At 46.6% G+C, this 15,923-nt stretch overlaps 1 protein-coding gene across 3 annotated transcripts in view; it reads left to right on the top strand.

The window, feature by feature from the left end:
- LOC117499545 (arginyl-tRNA--protein transferase 1) overlaps positions 1-15,675 on the top strand; it is a 73,211-nt gene extending 57,536 nt beyond the window's left edge. For all 3 annotated transcript variants that reach the window (XM_034151984.1, XM_034151983.1, XM_034151982.1), the window contains 2 exons: positions 589-709; positions 14,847-15,675. In XM_034151984.1, coding sequence (XP_034007875.1) covers positions 589-709; positions 14,847-15,025 — 300 coding nt within the window. In that variant the 3' untranslated portion in view covers positions 15,026-15,675. The remainder of the gene's footprint in view (positions 1-588; positions 710-14,846) is intronic.
- The last annotated feature ends 248 nt before the right edge of the window (positions 15,676-15,923 follow it).

The following is a 15,923-nucleotide window of genomic DNA, read 5'->3' as shown; positions in this document are numbered from 1 at the left end:
TACAGGGATGAATTTATGAGGGGAAACAAAACATTGTAAGGTTATCCTGGCAGTTAAACGCTGAATAAGTTGGATTTCCCCCCAAAGAATGAAATATGCATGGAAATATTCTACATAATTCCTCTATCATCACACATTATCCACTAGAAGTGTGGGGCAGTGTCCGCATCTGCAGAGACCCTGCCTTCTGTCTTTATTTTCATATCTTTGGGACATTTATGGGTGTCTATCTCACATATCGACCAGGAGACACAGTGTAAGAAAGCATCCAAGAGGAAGCTACGAACATAGCAGGCTCTGCATCGGAACATATGCAAATATATATTTGGGCGAAACACCAAAAGGACAAAGCTTGTTCCACAATGGGGTTGTGTTTCACCTGCTGACCTGCTGACGTGCCCCGTACCCAACTTTAAATAATGTGTTTACAAACTGCCACTGACAAATCCCAACAAGTCTGCCTGTGAGAAACTGTTTTAAACAAATGGGGATTTCCAACATTGTGGATAATAACTGTCGATTTGATAAAATGATAATACATAGTTTTAGCAGGAGGCTTAACCCTATGTCTCTTTTTTTTCTCCCCAGGGGCAGTACCGGCCTTCAGACCTCGTGTGCCCAGAAACCTACGCCTGGGTTCCAATAGAGCAGTGCGTACCCATGCTGGAGAACTCCCGCTATGCTCGTTTCAACCAGGATCCTGATGCAGGTACAACAACACAATACTCATACTATTCCTTCTTATTGAATGTTTAAAAAAAAACTGCATTTTTCTAACATCCTGACCTGCCAATGTAAGCTTGGTTTTTGGATCCTCCAGTTCTTTGTACACGCTCTTCTGGATGAACCCTTGAACCATGTGTTAACATCTGATCCGGTTTCACTGGGATGGTGTATTGAGAACTTGTGGGCTTGCTCCAAGGCAGCCACTGTTCAGGGGTAGAAGGAGGGCCAGTGGCTCTGATCTCTCAGTCTTTTCTCCACATGATCTTTCAGCATGTTCAGAAAAGGAGCCAAAGGACCTTGTTGCCATTAGTTGAATAGTGATATTAGCAAAAATAAACCACATGCAGAAGGTAGACTGGCAGACGCCCATCGTCTGGCTGAGAAATGGAGGCCAGCGAGAGTGTTAAATAGAGTGTAAGTGAGTTTGACAGTTTTGAAAGAAGAGTTTTGAAGAGTTACTGCATACATATGATGCCAAAAAAAGACTGATACATTTTATTTTTCCTTATTTCTAATATCTCTCTCTGCCAACTTTCCAGTGTTGGTTCGGCTTGTTTGTGCTCTTGGCTGTTTTTAGGAAAATATGCAGTAAAGTTCCTGCAGCTCTCACATAAACACAAATGTAATTATTTGCGTCTAATTGCTCTGCATGCTGAGCAGATATTCTTACACCTTATGTGACAGTCTAATGGGTACGACACTGCTCAACTTAGGAATTAAAAAATAAAATATGGTTTATTTTACCAATACTGCTATGGGAATGATTTGAGCATGAGTTCAAGCATATAGACTTATATAGTAGTTCATCTCACGATTATCCTGGCCAAAATAATTAGGATTCATGATATTATTATCCTAATAATCATCACAATATTGATGAGCTTTCAAAATGGCAGAAAAACGTTACATTTTGTTAAGGAACAAATCTTTTTTTTTTCACCACAGATAGGGCAGTTCGTTAAAGACAATCAACTCAATCAATCTTAAACAAGATAGTTATCAATCATAAGATGTCCCCGCATAAATAAAAAATACATATAAAAAAGCCAGATTGTTATTTCTCACTAATATCTACAAATGAACTGTTCATATTTCCCGTGCCTGAGTGCATGGAGCGTACAGGGGCTTGTCAGCTCCTGCTTACTCTTCCTTATTCATCTAATGGAGACACTGATGGATAGGAATAAGTAATAGAAAATACGAGAAGATAAGAATACGATTTATCAGGCAGTCTTGGATTGATAGATGAAGGATATGAGGGAGTAATATAAGCATGGATGGAGAGTGGAGATACAAATGGTTTTATAGAAAAAGAAAGGGAGGAAGGCTGGTACTTGTATGCTGGCACTAGAAGAGAGAGAAGTATAATAAAACAAGAGACAGACTGACAGGGAGGTGGAGGAGACTGCTTAGGAGAGTGTTGTAGTGAGGTCATACTTGGCCTGGACGCCATGCAGAAAGGTAAAAATGATGAACTTCAAAGGAAACTGGCACGGATGCCCTTTTCCTCTGATCTGTATTTTTTTTTTTTTACGGAACAGAATTCTTAAGGCTAGCTTTTCTTATTCACTCAAGTGATGGTAAAGGCTCCACACCCAGGAGAGAAAAGGCCACTCTAAGGCTGGTCCTTTTCAATCTAGGCTGTGGTTGGTCAACCCTTTCTTGTCGATCGTACCACTAATCCCTGCACAAATGACTGAGGACAAGGTTAACCTTTTTTAACCGTGGCCAGAGAGTTTGTGTTTCTTGCGGTGCCTCCATTCCTGCGTTGACTGTTGATCTTGGACGGGTCTGGACGTTATTTCAGGCCTAGCTGTCCAAGCATGGTGTCATTACATTTCAGTGCTGGCTGTCTGGACGGCTAGCTCTCAGGCCTACTGCCAAAGCTGTGTGGTGCCAGACTGTAGTGGCTGCGTGGAGGCTTGTGTCTCCCCCAGAAAGACAGTCAAAGTCAGTCAGTCACCAGGTCAGAATGCAGACTCAGGTTAGCAGCATGGCACATTGATGGCTAGTCTTTATTGGCATTATATTAATGTGTGGTCTAAAGAAAGACACGTTGCAAATCCTGGGTAATTCCAGACTGGATTAACTTTTAGGGAGTAATTTAAAAGATACAACTTTTTAGATGTTTTGTATTCTGGCCGGTTCTCTATGCTTTCAAGATATCTACTCTAATCTTAACTTTCTGTTCTGTCATTAAACATTTAACAGAATATATTATTTATACCAATCACCTTAAGGCTGGTTGTCAAGGATGGCACCTGGAAATCTGCATCAATAATGCTAAAAGTTAAAAGAAAACGTTTTGGGCATATAAAATGTAGGCTAGGTGTTCAAAAGCTTATAGGAAGAAAGAATTATCATTCAAATCTGGTAGTTGTTTTATAATGCATGTTATTATGCATGTATTCATGTCCATATACAGGGTGATAAAACTGATATCCCTTTTTTAAAGTGAGAATAAGGAAACAACTGATCTTCATCCCAAATTATTTTATTTGAAGCTGCTCCGTTATGCTTTTTAGGTTTTCCCCTTCCCTGTAGTGTAGTGTGTTATATAGGTTTTTGTGCATGTAAATGGTCTGCAAAGGCTAAAATCCCAAAGTTCCCTCCAGAGGGAGTTTCTTTCCCACAATCCCCCCCCCCCCCTGCCTGAACGACTTGATTTGACTCATTGTATACTTCCATAACATTATGACGTCATTGTGTTGGTGCTCAAACACTCTGGTCATATCTCTCACAGGCTCCGCCCTCTACTGGACTCTATGGGTACTACTCTCTATCATGCTGTGCGTGCTTTCACCTACTGAATCTACGTAAACGTAGCCGGCCAATCGGGGCGAGCCTACCTGAATGCGCGCGCAGGCCCACAGTATATAAGGCGGCTACAGCCGCCGCCCCACTATCCTTTTTCTCTTCAGACGAGCTGACAACCGAAGAGTTAAATAAACGTACGAAGATTAGAAGAAACGAAAAATGGACTCACCATTACTGGAATCTCGGCCATGCCCCACCTGCCTTGGTTTGATCGCGGGCACCGATCTCCACCACCTCTGTTAGAGTGTTTGGGGGACCAGGATATGCATATATATATATATACATTCACGTTCGCCATTCCAGCGGGGCGAATGGCTCCGTTTGCCGTTGTCGGGCACTTCCGGGTTCGGTCCATGGAGGTCCACCGCCCTAGGTGATGACCATGGCGGCGGAGCGCAGCTGCTCCCAGCGGGCAGCAGGCTGGGCAGGGAGCTGAAAAGAGCTCTGCCACGCTACCGCGGGACAGGGCGACTGCAGATAAACACGGGTGTGTTGGGCATCTCGCTCATTGCTGGAGATGCCCCCACCTCGCCAGATCAGAGCGATTATTTGTAGCTTGATCGGGGCCGCCGCCGTTGTCTGCCGTGTGGTATCCCGGTGAGGGATCACGCCGCATGGCTCTTTTCAAAAAGGACCGTGTTGATCTCCTGGGAGCCCCCGTGTTTACGGAAGGGCTCTTTGGATTGGAAAGAACACTGTCCCACACTCCCCACCCCCTCTGTAAACTCCAGTATAGGAGCCAGCAGGTGGGCGCGTGCACGTGAGTGGAATAAACCGTAGTGCTGTCAAAGCACTGTGCGGGTTCAAGAGAGTGATGTGTGTGTGAGAAATGCATTCAGTGAAAACGATTGCATTTATCCCAGAGTAAGAGTCATCTCTCTCCACATTTCCATTTTTTCACCATAATGTCCGTTTCAAAGAGATGGCAGTTGACAGAGCTGCGGCCCCACGGGAGCTGCCGCGGTGCGTTCAAGAACCTCAGTAGAAAATCGGCCCCTTTTTCTGTGTCAGCCCCCATGCCAAAACTCCCTTTTATGGAAGGTTTGGCAGCGGAGTAGGCCACCAGAGAATACTACAGCTTCTTAGCTGTGGCTCCAAAGTCGAAAAGAGGCCCTGTTGCAAGAACGGTGGGTTACGTATATAGTAACCCTAGTTCTAGAGTGATGTGTGTGTGAAAAATGCATTTAGTAAAAACGATTGCATTTATCCCAGAGTAAGAGTCATATCTCTCCACAATTCCACATTTTCCCATAATGTCTCGTTGAGATCGGCAAGGCCGTTTTCATACGATGTTAATTGGACACCCATTATGAGGCGCGGCCCCCGTGAGAGTGGCCGCGGTGCGTTCAGGGACCTCCGCAGAAGAACAGTGCGTTACGTAGTGTAACTCTAGTTCTAAAGTGATATGTGTGTGTAAAATGCATTCAGTAAAAACGATTATCCCAGAGTAAGAGTCATCTCTCTCCACATTCCACATTTCCCCATAATGTCCGTTTCAAGGAGACGGCATTATGACGACGCGCGGCCCCCCCCGTGAGAGTGGCCGCGGTGCGTTCAGGGACCTCCGCAGAAGAACAGTGCGTTACGTAGTGTAACTCTAGTTCTAAAGTGTTATGTGTGTGTAAAATGCATTCAGTAAAAACGATTGCATTTATCCCAGAGTAAGAGTCATCTCTCTCCACATTCCACATTTCCCCATAATGTCCGTTTCAAGGAGACGGCATTATGACGACGCGCGCCCCCCCCCCCCGTGAGAGTGGCCGCGGTGCGTTCAGGGACCTCCGCAGAAGAACAGTGGGTTACGTAGTGTAACTCTAGTTCTAGAGTGATATGTGTGTGTAAAATGCATTCAGTAAAAACGATTGCATTTATCCCAGAGTAAGAGTCATCTCTCTCCACATTCCACATTTTCCACATTTCCCCATAATGTCCGTTTCAAGAGACGGCATTATGACGATGCGAGGCCCCCCCCCGAGAGCGGGCCGCGGTGCGTTCATGGACAGAAGAAGCTCCGATTAATGCTTATTTCTCTCTAAGAGAAAACAGCATTATGGTGGAGCGCGCGCTCTCACGGGAGCATGCCGTGGTGCGTTCAGGGACCTCAGTTAAAAATCGGCCGTTTTTTTCTCTGAGTGGAAACTACATTATAGAAAAACGGCCCTTTCTGTGTCAGCCCCCCATGGGTCAAACTTCCTTTTATGGAGGGTTTGACGGCGGAGTGGGCCACCAGAGAGTACCACAGCTTCATAGCTGCGGCGCCGCAGCTGATTGCACATCCCCTAACACAATGTTATGGGGAATGGAAAATCAGTGGTGTATTAACAGAGCGCATGGACAGGACACTGAGACTGGGTTATTCACTCCAGTTTTGCAGCATCCCTCCTCCGTTCAGAGGCAGGAGAGAGGCACATCTGTCATCCCAGGAGGAGGTTTCCTCTCAGCATGTGCACTCTCAAGTCAGAGAGAAGGGGCATTATTCCCTGTACTTCCTGGTTCCCAAGAAGACAGGAGAATTCAGGCCCATTCTGGATCTTCAATGCCTGAACCAGCACATTGCATGCAAGAAGTTCCATATGTTAACTATGAAACAGTTACTGAGACTGGTGCAGCCAGGCGATTGGTTCACAACCATCGACCTGAAGAACGCTTACTTTCATGGCGAAATTGCTCCAAGAGCACAGAAAGTATTCGCGTTTTGCCTTCCAGGGGGTAGCCTACGAGTACAACAGACTGCCGTTCGGCTACTCCCTATCCCCACGCACGTTCAGCCACGACGCTGCAACCGCTGCGGGACCATGGCATGAGGGACGACCTCATAGTTATGGCCAGGTCCAGGGAATGGGCAATACTGCACACAGCCCAATTGATCCTACACCTAACCAAGTTGGGTTGAAAAAGAAGTTGCGGTCAATTGGAAGAAGAGCTCCCCCATACCTCACCAGCAGGTAGAATATCTGGGGGTGATGCTCGATGCAGGCAGACTACGTGTCACCCTGACAGAAAGCAGACAGGCATCCCTGCTGCGGGCAGTCTGCAGGCTGCGTCAGGGGGCGACGGTGACAGCTTTGATCATCATGCAGACTTTGGGTCTCATGACGGCTGCTCACTCCGTAGTGCCACTCGGACTGCTGCATGCACGTCGCATGCACGTCGCATGCAGATGTGGTTTACCGGCCTTCGTTTAGATCTTAAGACACAAACGACGTCTGGTGGCCATCCCCCCCCTCAGTAGAGAGCAACCTCCGATTCTGGGGGTCCCCAGAGAATCTGCGGAGGGGAGCTCCACTGGGGCAGGTAACCTCCTATATCACAGTCTTCACAGACGCTTCAAAGAAAAAGAAAGTGACAGGATGGGGGGGACGTGTCTAGAAAGGGCTGTGGGTGGTTGCTGGCCTCTGGCGGCACAGCAACCTCCTGGAGCTGCAAGCAGTGATGTTGGTCCTACAGCACTGCAAACCCTTAATACAGGGCAAACAGGTGCTATTAAGGAGCGACAACCGCACCACAGTGGCGTACATCAACAGGCAGGGCGGAGTCCGCTCAATAGCCTGGTTGACCGCAGCAGAGAACCTGTGGCTGTGGGTTTCACAGATTGTGTTGTCTCTAAGGGCTCTTCACATCCCGGGACGGGAGAACAGGGGGGCCGACCTCATGTCAAGAGGCGGACCCCTGCCAGACGAGTGGAGGCTTCACCCGGTGGTGGTGAAGCAGGTCTGGACTCAGTTCGGTAGAGCAGAGGTGGACCTGTTCGCCAATCGGCGCAACAGCCACTGTGCCCTGTGGTTCTCCCTGGCTCGGTGGGACAACCCGCCCTTGGGGGTCGACACATTTGCACACGAGCCATGGCCAAGAAAGCTGCTTTACGCCTTTCCACCGCTGCACCTTATCCCCCCCCTCCTGGAGAGGGTGAGGCGGGAACAGCTGTCAATCATCCTGGTGGCCCCAGATCGCCGCCTGGCGCCGTGGTAACGCGGGGGTAACACAGATGATGGTGGGCCAGCCCTGGGCGATTCCTCAGGTCTGGGGAGCGCTGTCTCAGGAAGCAGGTGCAATAGGGGCGTTACCCACTCTGAGCCAACCTCTCCAGGCTTGGCTCCTGAGAGGGACAGGCTGAGACAGGTGGGGCTGTCGGATAACGTTATTCAGACTATCCAAGCAGCAAGAGCAGAATCCACCACAGCTTGTTACAGGCCAAAGTAGGCGGGATTCCGGCGATGGTGTGAAGGAAGGAGTCTAGAGCCTCTGTCATGCACGCTGGGCTCTATTCTTACCTACTTACAGATACTGGTGGACAGGGGGCTGGCTCATTCCACAATTAAGGTGTATGCAGCAGCCATTTCGTCCTGCCATGAGGGATTTGGAGGCAGGTCAGCCTTCAGTCAGCCTCTTATGGCGCGGTTTTTGCAGGGGGTCAGGAGGCAGCGCCCAGTAGTGCACGCCTCCGCCCCGCAGTGGGACCTGCCGTTGGTGCTCGAGGCTCTGGTCACAGAACCATTTGAGCCTCTGGAGCTCTCCTCCCTGAAAGCACTGTCATGGAAGACAGCATTGCTATTTGCCTTGACTTCGGCTAAAAGAGTGTCCGAGCTGACCGCTCTGTCGGTACACCCAAGTTGTCTTTTGATCCGGGGTGACCGTAGCGGGGCGACACTCAGGCCGAACCACTCCTTTACTCCTAAGATTATCAGAAGTTCATTCAGATCAAGGGCTATTCAGTTAGGTGGCTTTAATCTTCCACCCCATATTGGGGCCAGGGAGGCTAAATTGCACCTCCTCTGCCCAGTGCGTGCGCTAGCATGCTATGTAGAGCGCACGGCTGCCATTAGGCGCACTGAACAACTGTTTGTGTGCTTTGGGGATGGTGTGGCTGGAAAAGCCCTCTCAAAGAAGCGCCTAACAGGATGGCTATGCAGGTGCATTACACATGCCTATGGACGGGCGGGGAGAGCCCTCCCCACTGGGGTCCATGCACATTCTACACGGGCTGTGGCTGTGTCAACAGCCTTATTCAGCGGCGTGAGTGTAGAAGATATATGCACGGCGGCGTCTTGGTCTACACCAGGCCCCTTCATAAAATGTTATCTCCTGGACATGTCTGGCTCCTTCTCGTCGTCTGTGCTTGCCGGGGCAACGCATGACTGGTGAGAGGGGGGTGGCTGTGGGTCAGCAGGTATCTGACCCCCCCCCCCTGGACATAAAGCACTTGTGTTTTCCCATGCTCCTGAGGGACTCGGGAGACATGGTGTACAATCAGCCCCATACAGGGCTGGAGGACTCTCCCCGCCTGCCCATCATGGGCAGGCTGGAAGAGCCTTCCTCACTATGGTCCATGCCCACTCTACACGGAGCGTGTGTGAGTGTGGGGGATGTGGTGCACTTATGTTTTCCCATGCTCCTGAGGGACCTGGGGAACATGGTGCGCGGTAGGCTCCAGACGGAGTCTCCGCACAATTCTTTTTTTTTTCTTTTTTTCCCATGCACACTCTACACGAGGTAAGCGTGTGTGAGTGTGCCTTATCCAAGTTGCGGCCCCGACTTCTCCACGGTTACAACCGGATGGGAGGAAGTGGGGATGCAGTGGATATTAGCCAAAAGCCGGTCAGGGACGGTGTGGTGGGTCGATGTTGTTGGACGACAGGGCGTTTATACATCGGGGCTCCGCCCACTGTACCCATAGAGTCCAGTAGAGGGCGGAGCCTGTGAGAGATATAACGGGGGGTTACGTATTGTAACCCTAGTTATATAAACACAGGCGGAGCCCTCTACCTGGAGGCCCTGTCTTTCCTAGTCCGCTCGCTGAAGAGTGTATAGGATAGTGGGGCGGCGGCTGTAGCCGCCTTATATACTGTGGGCCTGCGCGCGCATTCAGGTAGGCTTGCCCCGATTGGCCGGCTACGTTTACGTAGATTCAGTAGGTGAAAGCACGCACAGCATGATAGAGAGTAGTACCCATAGAGTCCAGTAGAGGGCCCCGCCTGTGTTTATATAACTAGGGTTACAATACGTAACCCCCCGTTTCAGACAGAGGGTGAAAAGTTCACAGGCAGTATGAGAAAGATAAAGAGCTTTTTGAAAATGAAAGCATGAAACACGTCACAGAAGAAGCACAAAATACAAATATGAAGCTGAAAATGAGCATCATAGGGCCCCTTTAAGAAATAACAGTTTCACAAACATTTTAATTAAAGTCACAATGTATTCCAACTAATGCTTGTTATGAGGCCGTGCCATGAACTCCAGGCCTCACGACGAGGGGGGGGGGGCAGGATTGGGGAGCTGGGTGTGTTTTCTGATGTAAGTATGACCGGGTTCCAAAGCTGTCTTAATGAGGTGTGTAAAGACAGCTAATCTAAAGTTTACACAACTCTGTCCGAGCTGCAGGCTAACATTGATTACACGCTGACACATCGAGGGCCTCATTTAGGCTCTAACGAATGTACATACAGTATGTACACACACACACACACACACACCACATATGTGTTATCTCTCACACACTCATAATCTAGTGTTTGCTTGGCGGAGGAAGAAGTAGGGGCATTGCCCTCGGAGCAGGATAAACACATGCAAACACATGACACAAGTAGTCCCCCCCCCTGGACCTTGAGTATGTCCAGCAGGCGCCAAACTACACACACACACAATGAAACATACACACACAATATTTTGCTGCGTAAAGATAAACATTTTAAATGCGAATATTCTTTAAAACTCTTTCTCTTTCATGTCTAAACGAATACACACGTTCACCTCTAATAAAGCTGATTGCCTCTGAGTTGTACAGTATCTGTGCTTCCAGCCATGAAAAGTGATGCCAAAACATTAGGTGGGGGAGATGGTGATAGCCCGACAGCACCCACTCATTACCTGAGAGAGTTTCAATTTCCCCTTTGGATAAGAGCTACAATGATTACTTGACATAATAATAATCGTCAACTTACCTGATAATCGATTAAGACAAAGATTGCCTCTCAAATGTTATGATTTCATTCTTTTATCTTTAGTCCATCATGTTAAACTGAAAATGTTTGTTTTGCCCTGACAAAATAATACTACTGAGAAATCTGTAATGGACCTTTTTTTTCACTATTTTCTGATATTTATAGACCAAAGGTTATTTGAGAAAAGAATCAACAAATTAACCAACAATGAAAATAATACTTAGTTGCAGCCCTTCCCTCGGATCTGCTGCACTTTGACCTCTGGGGAAGAACCTTTCATTAATTTTATTGTAATAATGATATCCTTTTTAATCCAGGAGAAGACTCTTGGAGTTCAAAATCCACGGTCATCTTCAGAGTTTCAGGGTCAGCAGGAAGGATGTGTTTTAACAGAGGGGCTTGAACTCAGGTCCTCCGGTCAAAGAGCAGTCTTAATACTCTCTACCCTACACCACCATTTTGGCCTTTCTCCTTTCAAACCTGAGCCTTGTTTTTGATTTGCAACATTGGGTCATAGGAAGTGGTCATAACCCTGATGGCCTGCCTTTGAGCGGCGTCCGGTGTTAAGCAAGTATTTGAAAGTAGGAATGGGTGTGAAGATAGAGAGGAGCGTGGCGAGGTGTCAAGGCCTGGAAGCCTCGGCTCTGACCCTCTCACTCCCTCCCCGACCCTCACCACTCCTCTTCCCCCCCCGACCCTTGAACCCCCGACCCAGAGGAGCAGCGACCTCAGAGCGGCGTGTCACTGAACGTCCGGTGGGCCCAGCAGGAACGGGGTCTGGAGCTGCTCAAAGTGAGGAAGGGGGTGGGGCACTGCTGGAGGACGGAGTGAGCGGAGAAGCAATGAAAAAGATGTTTATGTGAGCAGCGGATGTTTGGATTGAGTAAGAGAGGGAGATAGGGCCTTCTGCTCAGTATTACTGTTGGGGTTAATAGAGCATCTTAAATCTGCTACCCATTCTGCTCAGCGAGGGGACAGTGGTGCTTCAGAGCGGTGTCACGCTCGAGTGGACAAGTGTACCTTTGCGTAACTGTTCTGTAAGTGGGCTATCACACTGATAAAGAACATGAGGAGGCCCAGAGAGCTTGGAGGGACAACGCTGAAGCCAACTTAAGTTATTAAGGAACTATCAAACGTTTAAATATTTTCACTTTGATCCCATCAGGGCGCATTCATTCTTCATGGACCAAATGTAACCCTATGTGGAAGATTCACAACATGTTTACATCTATTAAAACCCATTTCCCTGTATGGTAAAACTCACACTGCGGATTTTCTTAATATAAAAGTTGATATCAAACATGTTTCAATTGGATAACTCAGCAGTTTTTTGAGAAGGGGAAAGACACAGTGGTTAGGGCATTACTGTGCTGGGAAATGAGGCTAATAAATAAAATATGAATCCGCAGGATAGTTTGAAAAAAAAGGGAAAGTTAAAATATGAATATATTTTATGGAGATTACTGTTTGTGAGAGCTAAGGAGCCTCTGGGCTTTATGTTTATTCCCAGCTCTCCTATTTCCTCTGGCTTTCTTTTCAGGTAGTGCCTGTGCTTGAGCTAGATGCTATCGTGATACATAAATGGTTGGGAAATTCACTTACTGTACATCTACCTAAACACATGAGATTATTTGAATTTTGCTGCCGTCCTGATTTGACCTTGCACTGCAGCTGGATACTGCCAAGATCACAAGATCACAATATCACAATATCACAAGAAAATCCGTCTTTTCAGGCTTTAAGTGATACATTAGTGTCCTGTGAGGAAATACTGTGTGTGGTGTAGGTTTGTGCAACTTCACTAAGATGTGGCTGTTAAAGGGGTCCATTATGCTGGTTGGAGTTGTCCCTTTCCTGTAGTGTGTTATATGGCACATCGATTTGACTCCTTTGTTTACTTCTGTAACATAATGACATCATTTTGTAACACTCACACTCTTGTTGGTGAGCACTCCAACATATTGTTTGTGATAGGCTAAGGGGCAGGACAATTCTAAGTAGTTGACCAATCACAACAGAGCCGGCCAGCTAACCAATCAGACTGGGCTCTGGTTTCAGACAGAGGGTGAAAAGAGATGATGCAGCACAGGCAGTAAGGGGAAAATAAAGACCGTTTTGAACATTAAAGCAATATGAACCTGAAAATGTGCATAATATGTCCCCTTTAATGTCCCACATTTTACCCGCAGCTGTTTCTTGATTGTATGTAACTTTTGTTCAACAAAAATATTCAAGTCTCCCAGTCCGTGACTTTTCCTGAAAGTGTGTTATGTAGCACCCTCTGTTGTTAAAAATGGTCAATATGAAGTCAGATTGAAAAAATTGACAAAAAGATTGCCATTTATACCCATCAGCGCCAGCGGGTAATATTTACCTTATAGAAAATGCATTGATTTTCGCGCTATTGATCTTGTGCGTTAACATAAACATGACGTGTTGCTATAGCAAAGCCTGTTGTTTACTGTGGTTCCTTATAGATAGAGAGATAGATAGAGATAGATAGAGATAGATAGATTGCACATAACTCACGGTAGCGATATTGTATACTTCATGCTATCTGCACAAACTAGATATCATATGAAAGCTGAGAGTCCACAGATTCTATTGGTATACGTTTCATCACTGTGCGATTAAAACTCACGGTTAACCCTGTGTTCTAGTATGATAAATAAAAGAACATTGTACCTTGAAAATCAATGCATTCTAATAGCGGGTACATTTGACCCGTTGGCGGTTTTAGGTATACAGCGACCCCTGGCGGTTCTAGTGTTAAAACAACAGCAATGCCTCGAAAAGAAGTACATGCTGCACCAGCATCAGTTATAAATTACAACTGGAGTATTACTTTATCAAAAGAAGAGCATTGAATGGAATTAAAGGTGTTTCTTTTCCCGCTCCTTTCCCAACTAGTTTTGAAAGAGTTTGATTTACTAACTGGCTCTGTTGATCTGATTGGTTAAAGGTGGCCCTTGATAGATGGTGATCGTTTCCACTGATGGCTTCTCAGATGTTTCTCTGTAAAAAAAAACTGCCTTTCAACTCCTGTCAAGTGTTTTCAATGAAAACATTTGAACTGATTACAGCAGCAAAGTTGGTTTTCTGATCACATCCAGCCCATAAATAGCCTAGATTACTTTGTAAACTGGGTTTCTTTTAACATCTGGTAAAAGAGAAAGACCTTTTGTTTGCAGCATTACGTCACAGTTTTGCAGCTTTTTCTGTTTTTGTCCAGTTATCCCAGTTTATTAGGTGATCAGATGGGATTAAGCAGTACTTAGGCAAATATTTGAGGAATTATGCCGAAATATTGGCGCTTGCATCGCTCGTACCACCTGGTTGGTCAGCTGCGAGCCACATGGGCATTGTCATGGGGAGCAGTAGTGGCGAGTGGGAGGCCCCTGAGCTCTATTAATACCAAATCGTACTCGCTCCTGTTCGACTGATGTGTCGCCATGGGCCTGGCGAGGGTCCGATCCACTGCCTGGCCTGAAGTTTATTCTCATCTGCTTCCTCTTAGCAAGGCCAGATTCAGGATTGCGCCAGAATAGCAGACGGATTGAACGAAATATGGGGTTTTACTCTTCAGAAGGCACGGTATGAATGTAAAATAGTAGGCATTTTGCAATTGGTGTAAAAGCAGAATGCTTAGAGGAGGCTTCGCTAATAGCTAAGGAGAGAGATAAAAGCTTTATAAGAGGGCACTAAGAATAACAGAAGTTCTGACAGAAAATGAAAGACTCCTCAATTCTGACTGGAGTGGGAGATGATTAGAGCTCACAGTGGGACCCATTTACATTCACAAACAAATTGCAGTATATCTTTTTCATATTATATTAGCTGTAGTTAATGCTCCCCGCTGTGCCACCTCTTGCATGTCCTCCTGGCGCCAGCCGTGGGCAGCTTGGCTCAACCTCTCACTCCTGGAGGCAGCGGTTTTAGAGTCGGAGTGAGGGGGCATCATATTTTCGTCTCAACCCATTTTTCCGTCTGACTCTCCAGAGGTCCATTGTTAGCTGCTGAACACGCACACTTCTTACATTAGCAGCGTTTTCACTGGTCTGATGGGACCTGGCAGTGCACGACACAGGACCTAATGAAACACTGAGTCTGGCAGGCCAGCGGGGAGCAAGGCCCCGTAAACAAGGGCCAACTAACTCACCGTGGCTCCAGGTTTAGGGCGTAGGGGAATTAGAGCCTTGAGGGGAAGAAAAATGCTCCTGCTCCTCCAACAGTTTCTTGGAATAACAGTGAAACCTTTCCAAATCATTCAAGAGGTTAACTAATAAGAATGAGGAGGACAATAAAGACAGTGTTGTGGTGTGATTCTGCTCTGCTCTTCTTTACATTCTCATGTTTGTGATTCAGGAGACCCCCGGGTGCTGAAGGACGTGGGCAGAGCTCTGGTGCTTTACAGACGGGCCGTCATGCCGTACGCCGCCTACTGCCGTAAACGTAAAGGCTCCAGCGACGAGGCGGAGGTGCAGCAGTACGGCGGCTTGGTCGGCCAGGACTGCATCGAGAGGATCTTACTCTACCGCACCTAAAACACACCAAGTCACACCACTGCACCTTTCAATGTCACGTGAACACACACCTTCCAGCAAGCTGTGTGTCTCTCGTACGTCTGTGTGTCTCCTCGCTGTCTGTCAAAGTGCTTTCTGCTTCCAGTAGTCTCACCGCGCTTAGCTGGTGTAATGCAGTGGCCAATAATTATCTATGTATGTAGCCATTCACCCATTGGCCTCATTCACATTTATTTCAAAAAATAAATATATATTCATCAATATATCCTGCATTATCCATTCTCAGTTCTTCTTCTTCCTTCTGTTTGATTTGACTCCCAACAGGGACCTGTACCTTGGATGTTATTTAGATTACTATTTTCTATTCTCAGCCCTGAAGCAGTGATGTTCCTGATGATGTCATATGCAGGTGACAGCTCTCCTCCGAGCTGACTCAGGTTCAGCCATATGTCAGCGTTATCACTTGAGGAGCATTTTTTCTTTTGAATGTTCAGTGATTTTTGAAGTTGGTTTTTACTTTGCTTACATTACATCCTCAATCTTCTCTACACAGCACCACTCAATCATTGTTTGTCATTGGAACATTTTTTAAAGTTTTGTTTGCTTTTCTTTTAATATTGACAGTATTTTTTGTTTAACTGAATAAAGGGGTTGTCTATTCCATGCTTGGACTATGTGGCTTTTCTTTGAATTCTAATTTTGGAACATAACACTGAATTCACCAGTGGAATTATCTTTGGAACAGTATTGCATTGGGGTTAACTTTTTGGGGAAGGCAATATTCCCAAAATAGCTGGAGAGACATTTTTGCACAAACATCAACTTGGACTTAGGAAAGTACTGAATACAATTAGGATGTCAATGGTCAAGGTCACATCACAAAACTAGTTTTTTGGTCATTTAGCTCAGTAATAGATAT

The sequence above is a fragment of the Trematomus bernacchii genome, unplaced genomic scaffold (genome assembly GCF_902827165.1).
Source record: "Trematomus bernacchii unplaced genomic scaffold, fTreBer1.1, whole genome shotgun sequence".
Taxonomy (NCBI): Eukaryota; Metazoa; Chordata; class Actinopteri; order Perciformes; family Nototheniidae; genus Trematomus; species Trematomus bernacchii.
The sequence above is the reverse complement of the archived record's forward strand: the minus strand, read 5'-3'. Positions and strand labels throughout refer to the sequence as shown.